Source organism: Anopheles maculipalpis, chromosome 3RL (genome assembly GCF_943734695.1).
Source record: "Anopheles maculipalpis chromosome 3RL, idAnoMacuDA_375_x, whole genome shotgun sequence".
In the NCBI taxonomy this organism is placed as follows: Eukaryota; Metazoa; Arthropoda; class Insecta; order Diptera; family Culicidae; genus Anopheles; species Anopheles maculipalpis.
Window position 1 is genome coordinate 64,787,045 of NC_064872.1, and position 15,898 is coordinate 64,802,942.

At 42.1% G+C, this 15,898-nt stretch overlaps 3 protein-coding genes across 3 annotated transcripts in view; 2 read left to right on the forward strand and 1 right to left on the reverse strand.

Annotated features, from left to right (window-relative positions):
• Positions 1-15,898, reverse strand: part of LOC126563321 (multifunctional methyltransferase subunit TRM112-like protein) — a 459,819-nt gene that overhangs the window by 258,802 nt on the left and 185,119 nt on the right. The window lies entirely within an intron of this gene.
• LOC126561339 (GATOR complex protein Iml1) overlaps positions 1-15,898 on the forward strand; it is a 295,116-nt gene that overhangs the window by 244,735 nt on the left and 34,483 nt on the right. The gene's annotated exons all lie outside the window — the stretch shown is intronic.
• On the forward strand, positions 3,076-3,792 carry LOC126560890 (prostasin-like). Its single transcript, XM_050216839.1, has one exon. It carries the CDS (start codon positions 3,076-3,078, stop codon positions 3,790-3,792), a length of 717 nt encoding a protein of 238 aa, XP_050072796.1.

Sequence of the window (15,898 nt, forward strand, 5' to 3'; positions counted from 1 at the left end):
TGATGCATCTATTATCATCCCTCTCGAACGCAATATACATTCTCCGATAAGCTCATAAATTACAAATGAATAAAAATCTGTTCGAATATGGTGACTGTCGGCGAACGAGAGCGTACACATCAAAAGAAGCACCATTTTAATTGTGCACGCGATAATGCTACGATCAAAACAAAAAAAGACACAGCTTCACATTTGCGAAGCGAATATGTAAAAAATGAACCAGTTTTATCCCTTCTCGATCATTCATCTGAACAGTACCAAGTCCATAGATATGCAGTTGATGAATAGAGACACATTCGTTTCCTACTCTGGCAGCAGCAATTTTGCATTTGTTACTGCATCGAAATCGACATATACCGAACTGCGCTTGCCTTTGTACATCTGTCCATTAATAAAGCTGACAAATTGTGAGTGAGATGACGTATGCTACCGCAAGCCATTTGTTGTTCTGGGTTGTGCTTTTTTTTTGTTTTTTGCGCCACAAAACACCATTCAGCCACGATTTATTAGTAGCTCTTTGTTTACAAGACCATTTATTAGAAAATATAGATTACAAACGGCGGATTGTTTGATCGCGTTTCGCTTACTATCGAATCCAATTTCGTTCTACATGAAAACTTGATAGCTATTTTTCTACAAAGGTAATCATTGGCTGTAGCGAAGTGTGGGAGTTGTTTTTGTAAAACAAAACCAATTAAATAAACAATGCTCTAATAACTGTGAGTAATTTAGTGCGAATGTGAGTCAACCGCAGCATTGTGTTGCCTGATTCGTGTTTATCTATTCAAGCTAATACAAATCCAAGGTAGAAAAAATATTGGTACAGATATAGAAATTGCACCAAAACCAGCTTCTCATAAGTATAATTTTCGTTTCGTTACAGTAGCAGTAGTAGAAGAATCACTTTATTTAAACTTCCTGATCTACAAATATCTATTTTAAATTGGCTTGAGCAGTTGCTGACGGGAACAAATCGGATGCGAAGCATCCGCCGTTCGGTGGACCGATGACGCGATGGACTGATAGACGGATAGGCTTATTTCCTAGATCGACCAGGACCGGTTCCTAACGGTGGATCCGCGTATCGACTGACAACGCGTTGGGATTACGGGCGTCACTGGCTTTCCAAGGGCGAAGCGGGTTAGCCTTTTTTCCTAGACTTGCAAGGAGAAGTTTTTAACCGAGGACGAAAGGACAGCACTCATTCTAGGGTAGGCACTGCTGTAGTACGGGATCAAAATCCGTAGGATAAAAATATGCTTATAAAGTTTACGTCAGACTTATCCGAATACCGGTTTCATTCGACAAGGCATCGTGACGATGAATTTTGATTTCACCTGCAATAATTTAGAAATGCATATTTTACTTTTGCATGCGTTTTTTTTTTTTCTTTAAGGATTGATATTTATTGTCACGTTCAAAGGCAGAGTCGCTATGGTTCGGTTTAGGATAAAACCATCTGCGCAAAATAACAAATTTATCTCGACATACGACGGGGCTATTGCGTCGACCAGGTAGCCAAATATACTAACAACAATCATGAGGGTTTCGAGCATGCTGTCGGAATCGTTCAAATCTCACCAGGCAAGGAGACGGACTCTCCTGTTTATATTTCAACATCGCTTTGGAGGGTGTCATGCGAAGCGACATCCGGGGCACGATTTTACCCGATCTCTCCAATTCCTTGGCTTCGGCATCATCGTGCGGACAACGGCGGCAGTGTGCGAGGCGTACACCCAACGGAAACGCGAGGCCAATAGAATTGGCTAGAGCATCAATGCGACGAAGACGAAATACCTGCTTACCGGAGGCTCTGACCGTGATAGAGCTCGACTCGGAAGCAGAGTATCAGTTGACGGCGACGATCTCGAGGTAGTAGAGGAGTTCTGCTACCTTGGTACGATCGTAACTTCGGACAGCAACGTAAGCAGTGAAATCCGAAGGCGTATTTTACAGGGTTATCATGGTGCACTATTTACCGCACCATGATACATCCGGTAGTCCACTTCGGATACGAGTCTTGGACTATGCTGACGGAGGACGCCAATGCACTCGCCATTTTCGAACGACGGGTGTTAAGGACTATCTTTGGCGATGTGTGCGAGCAGGGCGCGTTGGCGAAGGAGAATGAACCACGAGCTAGCTGAGCTGTTTGGCGGTGCTGATATCCTGACGGTAGTCAAATCCGGAAGGATACGTTGGTTGGGGTACGTGATGAGGATGCCGGACTTATGCCCCACCAAAAAGGTGCTCGTTAGCGACCCGTTCGGCACGAGGCTTAGAGGCGCACAGCGACCTCGTTGGCTGGATCAAGTGTAGTCTAACCTGTCGGAGATCGGATGCAGCCGTGGATGGAGGACTGCAGCCCTAGATCGAGTTTCCTGGAAACTGATTGGTGAATTGGCCATGTAGACGCGACGTGCTCAATCCTAAGCAGGCCACGAGGAAGAAGAAGAAGAATCATGATTATTCTTCTTATTCTTCCCACCATGTACAAAATTGGTGTTCAAAGTGTGGTGAATCGTAGGATAACAAAGCCTATTTACTGTGACGGATTTAACGGTGGACAGAGTAGGTGACTGCCTAGATGACTGCCTTGCATAAGAAGTTTCGCATTTAGGGTTTTGTAGTTGGGGAACCCCGTGCTCGTTTTTAAGGTTTAAGGTTGCTTTATTGTTTGCTACACAACTTATTGTTATGATCGAGCTTAACACTTTCGCTATGCACACATCCCACTGTGGGAATCATGCTATTTTCACAGGCAGTTTAGTTGTGAGTCATAGACTGTGAAAATAGGATATTGAATTTAAATTTATCATCAAACCACACTAAAATCGTATATAAAATTAATAAACAATCATCAAGAACTTCAACAGCAATAAAAAGCGTTACGTCATCAACTTGAACTAATGTTTTACAAACAACCCGTTATCGCATTATGAAATTATTCAATATCCGGAACTATCAAACACAAACAATGCTCCGAACAGCTATTAAAGGTTTTAAAAGGTATTAAAGGAAGTAATGAAAAGTACCATTTTGTGCAGTTCCGTTTACACGCGGCTAGTACCAACAATGAAATTACTCGCTGGGTTAGCAATTTGTGCCATTTTCGTGGGACTAGTAACAACCGAACGGTTCAAACGACAACAAGACGATAATGCACTGATCGAACAGTATCCCTTCATCGTGGCGATCACCTTCAACGGGAACTTTGCCGGAAATGGTGTGATTGTGTCCGGCTGGTGGATCCTCTCAACGGCAACCGTGTTTGTAAATCCGGAACCCGCCAACGCTTACCGTGTGTATGCTGGATCGGCCAATTACCGGTCAGGTTCTACGGAGAACATTGTGCAGCTTATCATTAAACATCCAGAGTACATGCCTGGGCAAGGCCCAGGCAACAACATAGCAATGGCACGATTGGTAAACATTTTACAACAGTCAAAGCTGCTGCAGTCGGTCAACCTTGGTATGAATGATGTGCCTTGGGCATCGACGACAATGGCAACATTCGGAGGGCGAGATAATATGCTGGAAGTGCCGAGCAAACTCGATACCGACGAGACTTGCATCAACCAGCTGACGGATGAGGCGAACAAGCAGATCGTTCGAGCGGGTTTGGCCTATTGCGTAACGATCGAAGCTTCCTATTCGGTCGGACCGGGTGATTTGGGTGCACCGTGCATGTCGATGAATTTCCTGTACGGATTGTACGCGGATGGGCTCGTAGCGATGCGCATTGCTATCCACAGAAAATGGATCCAAAGTACTATAACTGACAATAAGTAATCTTTGTATGCAATACTGTTTCGCTCTAGTTCATGACTATTATATGCACTTTGTGTAGAGTATGATCTGAGGACAAACTTTCGAATAAAATAAAACAAGGAGTACAATCTGACGATTACACTCCAGATCGCGATCTTTGCCAGTAGCATTCTGACCTATTTAATCAGTCCAATAAATCACACAACACCACGCCCATCTTTAATAAAACATCCCCAGTCAATCAATTTAGAAGCTCGTTAAAACGCCCTTCATGTTAACGCATTTCTGATGTTTTTCACAAATAAACAGAACAAGACATGCCTTGCCTGCTAGTTTAGGTAGGTTTGCGGTATGCTTGATGAAATACAAACACCTTTCAGAAAGCGCCGTCTTTACTCAATCTTTAATTAGCCTACAAATGTCCTCTGCACATGAAACATTCTTAAATTGTGTTCCAGTTTGGATACTAAATATTTCGTGTCATGGTAATGTAGTACCAGCTACCTTCTTCTGTTACATTTGTTCGAAGTTAGAAGAGTTTCTCAATCCTCTAAATGTAGACGTGTAGAAGGTATCGCATGAAAAGCAAGCTTGTTACTTTGTAGTGCAAAAATCTACTTCAGCCAAACTTCCGACACGGTGCCTCATTTCCAGTGGTCAGTCATAATCAACGAAAAGTTTTCGCCTGCTTATCATTGGCTGCTTCTTCCATCAACGAGCTCGAGTAGATTTCAACAGACGTTTGAGCAATTCTAAACTTACTACCAGTGTCGCAATAGCCAGTAGTGAAACTTCCCACTACTAGTGACATAACATAAGCTTTCATCTCCTATTACTTATAGCTAAGAGCACTGTCTAAACTTTGCCGACGAAACGGGTCAAAGGTCCACAAGAAATCTCTCCTCGTAGTCATCACTGTTTCAATATACTATGGAATGAAAACTGTTAAGCTGATGTCCGGCCAGCTTATCCTGTTCATTGGTAGCATTAACCTGTCGAACGTTCTATCGTCATCAACTTCCGGCGCAACTAAGGAAAAGGGTTGAGGAAACAGGAAACACACGAATGGCATGAGGCGCACACTCACAAACCTCGCATTGATCCTCTTGACTGGCTCGTATCTAGGACGCTGTCAATCTTGTCCACCTGAAAGTTGAAAACTTCTCCATCAAACTAGCCAGTGATAACAACTTTACGTGACCGTATTCAATAGATGTCACTGGCAATGGTGGTTCGAAACCGCTTCATCCATAGTACAAAAATGGATCAACCGAGCAAACGAGGCAGCAAGTGTGTGTCTATGTGGCGTTTTTATTAACTATAACATTTTCGTACTGTCAACAAGGTACTGTCCAGTACCAGCTTCACAAAGGCGTAATGAGCCGTAAGTGGGAAGTACTGAATTTTTAATACCACCACACCAATTTTCCCATTGCCAACATGTTTGTGTTTAAACTGCGCGTGAACTACATAAAACAACCCCCACAAGGGAAGGAAAAAACCTACATTTCTGTGCAGGGTACGGCGTGGAATAATAATCCCCAACAGTAAATCCACACCACACGTACACACAACACGGCCAAATAATTTGACACCAGCTTTCGTATTGTTCCGTTCGGAGTCCGAGTCTTTTATTGCCGCTGTATTTTATCCCAACCTGAATGGAGATAATGGAGGCATAAAATTGATAACAAAACGATAACATTAATAACCCTCAACGGTTTTTCGTTTTGTGGGCTTCTACAGGGGGCGATTTTGGCGGGGATTCGAAAATAAAGAACCTACAACGCTACATTAGCCGCAACAGGACACTGTTGACATCAAGCATGAATAGGAAACGTCCAAGCCCGGGAGACTAACCGCAGCAACAGTACAAAAAGCTCCAAAAAATAATAAAAAAAAACCTCCCAGCTCCACATCATAAGAACACGAATCATGGACCTCTCACGAATGGTCATGAAAGCTGGTGAATCAGCTATTAAAATCTTGTTAACATGGTTATTTATTAGTCCACCAGTCGTAAAACACCCGTACCGCACCCGAGTACCGGTTACGATTTGTTGTCTTAAATCTTTCAGCTAAGCGACCACACGACCACGACCACGGGTGTTGTTGGTCGTATGCTTCAGAGACGACTAAGGATTGTCGTGCGGCTACTCTGTAGCCTGGATAATGACATACGCTTTGGAGATGTTTCTTCACCGCTTGGATGAATGGACATATTTTTGTGTGTCCTTCTTCCCTAGCTAACTCGCCCAGCTTCTCCCCTGAAAATACATATGTGTAAGTACAACAACACATCCCTCTAAAAACGCACCTAAACTCCCCTTCCTGAAACGTATCGATCAAAAACATAAACAGCATTATGAGTCCTTCGCTTCACCATGTTCCGTGCGCCTAAATGTAGATACTAAATAAATGACAATAAAACTGATGTCAGCCACCGACGTGAAGTTTCGCCTGCTGTTGTTGTACAACATATGCCGCCGACCCAACGCCTCCCACCTCGCACGGTTGATCTCTCCCGTAGCGCAATTGGAAATGGTCAATCGGTGATCGAAGGTCGGACAGGATTAACGTTCATTGCAAGACGACCGTAATAGCTGTATTGTGTTTTTCGACTAGCTCAACCAACATCTCGGAGAGTGCCGATGGAATCCTGCTTCGTTTTCGATTTTGCTTTATTGTGTCGCATTGCTCACCGTTGCTGGTCGGTCGGATGGGGGATGAAAACTTTATCTTTCCGACTAGGTACCGTCGTCGGAGTACCGGTAGAGATGGGCTATAGTCTCGTAGGGAGGTTGTTATAAGATGTGTTTTCGTACCAAAAGCATATGATCCATTTAATATGCAATATTTGGTACTTCTTCTTCGAGTTCAATCTGAGCGCTGCTTGTAGATTGATTTGAGCTTTATGAGCGGGGAAAACTTTATTCTAATATTGTTAGCTTTTCTTTTAATGTATTGGTTTAAAAAATGTTTATAGTGTGTTTTTAATTAGTCCGATTGGAGACGGAAATTTTTTGTACGTACTGCATATACATGTACTTAACGTAGGGTAGGAATGGGGGTGGAATTATTATGAGGAGTCATTAGAGGTGAAGGATTTTCATGGAGTAAAGGTAGTGAACTCTAGAACGCGGGTTCGGAAGTCGTAAATAGGAAAGTTGAAGTCGAACAGCTCGTGATCTCTGTTGAAAGAGACGCAACATCTTAACCAAGGATCATTCTGGCCAAAAACCGAACGGCGCGAAGGGATAAATGTGGGTGGTCTATCACGAAGTCGACGAGAAGGGAAATACAGGAGTACAGAAGCTAGAAGTGAAGGAACGTCGAGTTCAGAGGAAAGGATACAGGCGATGAAGTAGGACTGCGCGTGCGAATGGCGGGATCTAATATCTATTAGACACAACATACTGCAGCACAGAAATGAGAGAATATGAGGGCACAGGAACGGTGTAACCGTGTAGCATTCTGCGGACAGCGAGGCCCGTAAACTTCCTCTGAACCCACTCTTTTCTCTGCTTAGCGGTTTCTCCGGCTGGGGTCCACACTACGCTTGCATAAACCAGAACGGAGCGAACCCAGCAGCAGTACAGTGCCTTTAAACATAAAGAATATCTGATCTCAGAAGCCATGCAGAAAATTAGGCCTAGGCTTTATTAACTACATGGTTAATGTGTTCATCGAATGAGAGTCCCTCATTCAACCAGACCCCAAGATCTTTCATGGTGGTTATTCTACTTATTTAGGTGCCGCAAACGGAGTAGTTCCATAACAGCCGGTCAGCAAAAGGCCTTCCGAAAGAGACGACACAACATTTAGGGGGGCAGAGCACCAACCCATTTTTCAAACACCAAACAGAAAAGTCACTAAGAGTGCGTTGGAGAGATCGTCAGTCGGAAGACAAAGACACGGGGAGAAAATTTTTTATATCATCAGCAAAAAGAAGGTGTTCATCAGTTGGAAGAACGATGATGCAGTCATTGATGAATTGGGTAAAAAGGATAGGACTATAGTAGCATCAGGCAATTCAACCGTTCATAAGAAGCAGATGTGACTTAAGCTGTCTTTTAATCCTAACTATTTTATAAAATAAATTTCTAGAAGTACTTCAATTTGTAATGCTGGTACGTTGTGTGGGAGTGCAGAAAAATAACAATTCGCTCCAGAATTCATGCTATTCTTTCACATCAGTTCAAGAAAACTTAATATTCGAAACTCAATGCTGCATTTGTACTGCAAACCACACAGTATTTTTTCATCTGAACTGTTCAATCTATTTTTTTTTTAGCCAACACTTCCTCCTCAACGGGGCTGTCCATCACAAATGCAAGAACCGGACCACAGTCACACTGCTACTGCTTATTGCCGAATGCTCACCGAAAATGGTGACAGACGTTCCCTTGTTTTGCCATTGGCTCCCGGCAATAAACTCCATTATCTTTACCGGAACCGAGGCGTAAGCGAATACCCTACCGTGTGGCTTAGATGGCGCCTGGGATGTGTTGGCCGAACCTACGAGACAACCATTCGTATATGAGACAAATCTCTGCTCTCTGTTCGTTGCCATCAGCTCTAGCACCATTTTTCGGTGTTTTTCGGACGAAAGGACGGCAAAAAAAACCTTACAATCAAAAACCAGCAGCAAAACCATTCATGCCATTCGTTTTCGGTATGAATAGCAGCGGCTTTCCCAATCCACTGCCATGCACTTCATTTGCATTGTTCCAAGTAGTTTTTCCTTTTTTTTTTCGAGACGAAAAACCGACGACAATATCGTCACCTTACGGCATGCAACTGTGGCCCCCGAGAAAGGCAAAAACTGGTTTTAAAGCTTCTTCATCCGTCCAAACCTGGACGAACTTTGGACCAAATCTTCAAAACGAGCCGGAAAATCGTGGCAACATCATCGCCGTCCATGTTCTGATTTTGGTTAGCCGGAGACGCACAACTTTCCAAGAATGTGTTTTAAACGCTTTGAAAAGGAAAGGTTTTTTTTTCTTTTTTTTGCTGCTTCGTCCACATCAATGAAAACACCGACGACTACGGTTCCGGAGAATGAACCGCGTTTCAGGAGAGGCAACAACAAAAAAAATCCTTGTACGTGACACGTCAAATGTCAGACGCTTTTGGAGTAGTTTTTGTTTTCTTGTTCTTTCATAAGCGTTCGAGTCCATTCCATTCGGAGCAAAATCAAAAGCATGTCAGCCGGAAGGCAAATTCAATAGTTATGTTTTTCGAAAACATCCCAATGCTTGCTGTCGATGCACGGTCGGTCAGTACCATTGGACCTCAAACCAGGTTACCAGGGAAAACATGCGGCAGTTAGATCAGAGCTGGACTGCACTTTAAAGTGAGGGAATCCTTTGAATGGGATTTTTAAAGTCCATAAATAAAATAACAAATTTTAAAGTTTTATGTGCATTTTATGTGCATGAACTAACTAACTATAACTAAGTAATTATAAACAATTATTTTTATTTATTTTTTATTCATAAAGGACGGACAGGCCGTATTTCTATAAATAATTATTATAAACAATCAAAAATTACGTCTGTTTAAAGTAAAATAGAAGTTCCAATTGTAACACATAGTAAACATAAACAACTTGATCTAGTACAATATTCTTCACAGAACACAAGTAACGATCAACTCTAAATTCTACCCCTTTCTCAAACCCACTCAAAACATCACACCAGCATAATCAAACAAATAAACTGGTGAAAATTCTAATACCCAACCAAAAGTCATTAAAGTCACGAAACGATGAGTCCCATTCCTGGAAAACGGAAACAATTCTCTAGACGAACGTTTGGCCCGGTCTACGGGCAGCGTGTGAAAAGCTGTTGCATAGTGGCGCAAAACCATTAAATGTACCAGTCAATCGTGGCGGGTAGCACAGGAAGGAGATGGACCATTCCCTGAATAGATTTTCGTACGGCGAACACGGAGTACCGCAATCGATTGCCGACAGTTTACGGCAAGTGTACACCGGGGAGCTGTATTGGGAAAATAAATAATGCATTACTTAATTATTTTGCTGCCCAAAATACGGACACTGCGGCTACTACTGCTGCTGCTGCTGCTGCTGCTGTTGGAGAGATGTTGCTAAACTTCAACCCTCAAAGCGTTCGACGGGCAGCCAATGGGCAATCTGTGCCCTATCCCTATCCTGACCCTGCCCATCGTGCTTATCATTGTGGTGGAAAATGGAGGGAAACCCCAAAAACCCTACGGCCAACTGTTTACAGCCCTTTCCATTCAACCGTCATGCCTATCCGTGTTCGAATTCCGAATCAATGGTTTTGTGTGTTTTGGCACGAGTTTGGTTATGTTATGTATCGGAACGGTAAACGTTACGGTACCCGTCCAATCTCTTCTTCTCGTTTTTTTGCAGCAGATAAACCTGCGATAGAGAAGTCTCGATGGGACGTGTTTATTTTCGGAGAATTTTCCCATTTAAAAAGCTTTACTTTGTGCATAGATTGCAGCCGTACTGAAGGGTCATCGTTGAGTAATGTTCAGTTTGCTATCGATGTTTGTTTTTGAGTTTTCAACAGATTTATTGTTTGAAATAAGGACTGTAATGATGGCAGATGGCAGATAATTTCGACATATTCTTTGATCGTACGCATCGTTGCACTGCTGCACTGAAAAATCATTACTTGTAGCAAATAAAACATGAAAATCATTGATATTTGTATTATTATTACCTAACAAACATTTTTCAGACCTTCATGATCCAACCATTGGTTTAATTTTTATTGGTTTTATAGTTAAAACCAACGATACCATAACAAAATCACTTGTTACAAACGAGAATACCATAGACACACCTATGTCTATTAAAATCAAATGCAAACAATTTTAAAATCACAATCATTGAGGACCACCTTAAGCCACCCCATGGATTGAGTTGTCCGTCATTATTGAGTTGCTCTCTACTCGGAAATGAAAAAGAAATACCTTGGACCTATTTGCGGCAAACGCATTGGCAGCTGCAGTCAATTTCACAATGTGATTTGGTGGAAAAAGGGCAACAAATTATACAACTGCATTCTAAAACGGAACGTACGATGGGCAGAGTAGACTGTTTTTAGGCACACTGGTTCCTTGAACACTTTGAATGCTTTCATCATTAACCCCCAAACAGCGAGCCGCTTAATTTTAGCCTATCATCCAGCAGCATCACTAGACCTGAAGCATAGTTCGTATTGTTACCAAAACGTATTCATCTAGCATTTGTCAAGGTTCAACTGCAGGAAATAGGGGCAGCAACATTCACCGAGTAGAGTGAGCATAGTTTGCAGCCGCTAACGGTTCCACCGTGATGAAAATTTCAACATCATCCATTGAGATATGTGGGCCAGAAATAGCAGAAATTACTGGCAAAAGTGTACAATAGATAAGACAGGCCAAATGCTGAATAAATATGACCAATGTAACAGAAACGATTGCATCCACGAGACAAACTTTTCAGGAACCCAAAGCTTTCTTATTTTCCTCAGTACTATCTCATGTGCAATGCAAACGAAAGCGACCTGAAAGACATTTCAGAAATGAATTTAAATATAAAATATTTTAGCAAGGTAAGTTGCAATGACGAAACTGCAGTATTTTAATATCAAGACCAGAAGAAGTCAATGGCTGAATTTTTTTAAAAGAACTGTTAAAACGAGTGTGTTGCCGATTGTCTCTTTATTACAGTAAATCACAGCCAGCGGAATGGAATTAGCTCAGTAGCAATTCAGGTAAGCATTAACTCGTATACAGGCAAACCGGAAATGAGTAAAGTATGCGTCACTAACTGTACAGCTGGATGATATCTATTGTCTTTGAAAAAATGACCAAGAACAACGCGTAACCGCTGGGTTATCCATGTAGCCAATGTAACCATGTTGTTGCATACTTTTCGGCGTTCGCTATTTTGATCCCCAATTCCCTGTATCAATATCATTTAACATCTTTAATTCAATTTTGCGATTTTTCCCTTTTCATAAAGTAACTGCTTTAAATTACCCCTTAATTACGCAATTTGCATAACAAAACAATATGTACTCAAGCTACGATTACTGCTTTCTTGACCGTTTAAATGCCGTTTTAAGTGTAAGCGAACCTGTAAACAAGCATCCAATTCTTTTCCCCCCATCAATACTCGAGTATTTGAAATGGACAAAGAAGAAGAAATATACACAATGCAAAGCCCTGAAAGCACACACACACAAAAAAACACACATACCCACCAGCAGTGAAACATCACACCATTAATGTCATTCCCACGCACACATCATTTGCTCAGCAGTGCTCCATTTGTCGGCAAAATCTGCTTCTGCTCATTTTCGGAAAATAATTATTAAAATACAACACATTCAAATCACGCTCGACAGGCGAGGAATTTTCCGAGATTCGAATCGAATCGCCGTACACACCGGTACGCACAACCCCATCGCGCTCCGCCTCGAATTTGACTCGGCTCAACTCGCCCGGTTTCAAGAGATTTTTGTGATGGCGGGCGAGTTTTACGGCCATTTCCGCCCGGTTTGTTGGGTTTTGAGCATTTCAGCAAATGATGCTGCTGATTCCCGGTGCCCGGGTTCACTCAACCGTTTGCCGAGCATATTCACCACGAAACGTAGCCCGATCGCGAAACGAACGTAAATAGACCCCGCGGATTGTCGTACCTAACCGCTTGCCCTCCGTGCTTCCCGCATGCACGTTTCCCACTACCCTCGCCCCAGTACAGAAATGTTTGATTGCATTCGAAACCATTATCGTGGTGCAAATAATTGAAATAGTAACTCAGCGGGACACCGATGCAAACAGGGAATCAGCAAGCGTCAAGGGCAGGGCAGGGCTTGTTCCAGGCAGGGAGCAGGGAGCGAATAATTTTCCCAAACGGGTAGAAAAATGACCAGAACCCCGCAGAAGACACACACTAACGAGCACGCAGCACTAAAACGCAATGAGTGGGCTGCCTGTTACTGCTCCTTACTTCAGCGTGCTTTTCATCTGTTCTGGTGCAGAATGTTGTTCGCAATTGTGATGAAAGCGAGTGTCCGATTTGTTGTTTTCCTGTTCGGGAATGAATGGATATTGCAATTTCTTCCAAAATCTCTATTTTAATTACCACGAACCTCGGATGGATGGGTCCATGTTTGATGTTTCCAGCGCGTGAGATAAAGTTATCTAAATTTGACAGTTTTCTCTGACAATTGAATTTTTCGAGCGATGAATCCATGGAGCATTAAATTGAATGCTTGGAAATTGTGTTAAAATGGCCTAATTTTCTTTTAAAAAAAATATTGGACATTTGACTCGTGAATCTGATCTTCATAGACCATCCATAGTGCATTAGCGAGAAAAATTTCCGACGAAAAGATACATTCATAAAAAAGATTCGAATTTTGCCGACCACAAAGGCAAATCTTCCTATGAGTGAACTGAGCGATCGCGTGGAGATCCTACCTCGAAAGGAGCCCTGAGCTAAAGCTGAAACAACCGTTGTTGTAAATGCTGGCGGATCTCATGTCCTTGCCATCAAACAGCTTGATTCGCGATTTCCCTCGGTCACAGGATGTAGAATTCAAGAGTCCTCCATGAAAGCGCTCTAACGCAATTTTCACTTAGGCCTCAGAAACCTCAAAAGCCTCAGAAGTCATTGATTTAAATCAGACCATTAATTTAAATCCTTCAAAACTGTACAGAAGATTAAAGTAGCTTTTGGTAGTAAAAACAAAACATTTCATCAAGCGCTGTTTAGCTCAAGACGTTTACTCTGGTAATGGCGTTATTATTGTAGGACCAGAGCTGCAACACCTATTGCCTACATTTACACAAACCACCAATCATATGCTTTGTGGAATAGTTGCACTGTTATATTATTGATAAGGAAATCCTTCAACTATATTCATTTTTAATCATCTAGACACTTATGTCTCACTAAAGCTGCCAGTCGAAATTGTTCCCGCTTTCGCCTGGTTCAACCAATCTTCCTCATCCCATGACCGGGGACACACAACTCTGACGAACAAGAACAAAAAAGTAGGCAATTTTCCCATCATCACTCAGCCTGCATTATCGTCCATTTTGTTAACGTATCTCATTATGATGCGCCTCACGTGCTCTCATGACCATCGTGCCCGGAAGTTGTCGATGGAAAATTAGATTAGTACTAATAATTTGCGCTACATACACACACACACACATACTGCGCGACAGCATGTGACAATACATCCGCTTTTACCGTAACGTAATGGACGATATGCGAATGCATATCCTATTGTTTCCATCAATTGTCGTTTGATCGACGATAGCGAAACACACTAATTGCTCCCGAACCAATGATTAGAGCGTCTGTGGATCAACGTCAAAGCCCCTCACCCCCCATTCCTCTCCTTCCCCTTGGGGATTTTCGGGGAAGGATTGAACCGATCGTTAGACACAATGAAGCGCCCATTTCCAGCTCACGGTTCCCACCGACCAACCATGGGTGGATAGCGATAATGTGTCATTGCTTTGATTTGATTAACAACTAGCTTCCCGCTGGGCAAAAGCCTCAAGATAGGACGTATTGGTTTTGGGTTGACTGTAAATTTATCACAGCCACGGATTAGCTCAAGCGCACGTACTTTACAGTCAATTGTGTGCACGGTGTTCATCAAGCATGAATTTGATCTGATACTAATAATAGTTTATAGCGCAAGTACTTAACTGTGGCAGAACATTCAATAGGATCTTGCTCAATATCGCTCACGGGAGGGTACTAAACTATCCTTTCAAATGTCTCTGTTAAAGGTGTTTTCAACAGGCTTAAGATTACGATATGTTCAACAAGGTTTTGACGTGTGTGATTAGCTTCATCCATCGTGGTGTTTATCTAGCCGTGCAGGATGTAATTCAACTCGCATCATTACTGATTCATCTGGCTACGTGCTGGATGATTTAGGAGGAGTATTATTTAGCAAAACAATGCTTAATGGTTGATGTTGAAAATGTCAATGCAGCCAATTTATAGACAAAGGTGTGAAATAAACGGAGCATCTTCTGTGAAAGGTAGGACCGTCTCACGAAAATGAAAAACAATGATGCTTGCTTTTTAATATTAACTAATTTATTAAAGATCATGATAAAACCAAAGTATGTATTGTTGATTCATAACGAAGCTGAACACATAATAACGCAAGGAAAATACGATTCCCATTCTTTGGGTGGAATGTGTGTGTGTGTTAGGCTAAAAGCATAGCTTTAGGCGTTCATCACTTCATTTCTGAATTTAGTAATTTTTAATTTTATAAGATTTATCAATTTTATTTAGTCAAGGCCCGGTAGAACCTACCTTAAACTTAAAACCTTAAACCTTTTATTTTATGGCCGTGAAATGGCTGCATGTAGTAACTACTGCTTCCCTCCGAACTATGTGGCCTTTTTGTCTGAACATTAAGCCAGCATGTTTGCAGCTCCTACAACAAATATTTCTCGGTCTCAAGCTTCTGGTTCTTTTCTCGCGTAGTTGAATACATTTGACTGTCATTGCACCCCTCAGAGAATACCGATTTTTAACACGGCACTACTTAATCTTAAGCTCTTTTTTTCGTTTATTTATAGAGGCTTTGCGTCTTAGAGACTACATCCGCCTCTCTACTGTATAAAAAAAAAGATGGTTTAGTCTAATACAAAACTATAGCATATGTGGCTTAAATATTATGGAAAACTATTGCCTATAAAACTATGGAAACTATTATGGATAAGTTTGAACTATTGCTTAAATTTCTTTGTTTTAATGACTGATGCGTAAAAATCTAATGAGGTGGTTCTGCTGGAGTTTGTCGGGTGATAGGATTGTCGTTAAATCAGTTTCTAGTTGACAGCAATCGGTCCATGGCAATCGGTGTGGATGTGGCGGACGGTGATGTCAACACCACAGAAGCTGCAAAGTGGAGGACTGGATTTTTCTAGGAGGTAGGAGTGCGTAAGGCGAGTATGACCTATACGAAGGCGGGAAAGGACTCGTTGGATGTGGCTGGACTCGGTATCTTCCCAGGAAGAGGTGTTGTTCTTGATAGGACGGAGTTTGTTGTTGAGGTCTACGTTGTGCCATGTGGAGTTCCAGTGTTGGGAGATTATG

Coding starts and splice junctions, on each gene's coding strand:
- LOC126560890 (XM_050216839.1), top strand. CDS start 3,076: ATGAAATTACTCGCTGGGTTAGCAATTTGTGCCATTTTCGTGGGACTA.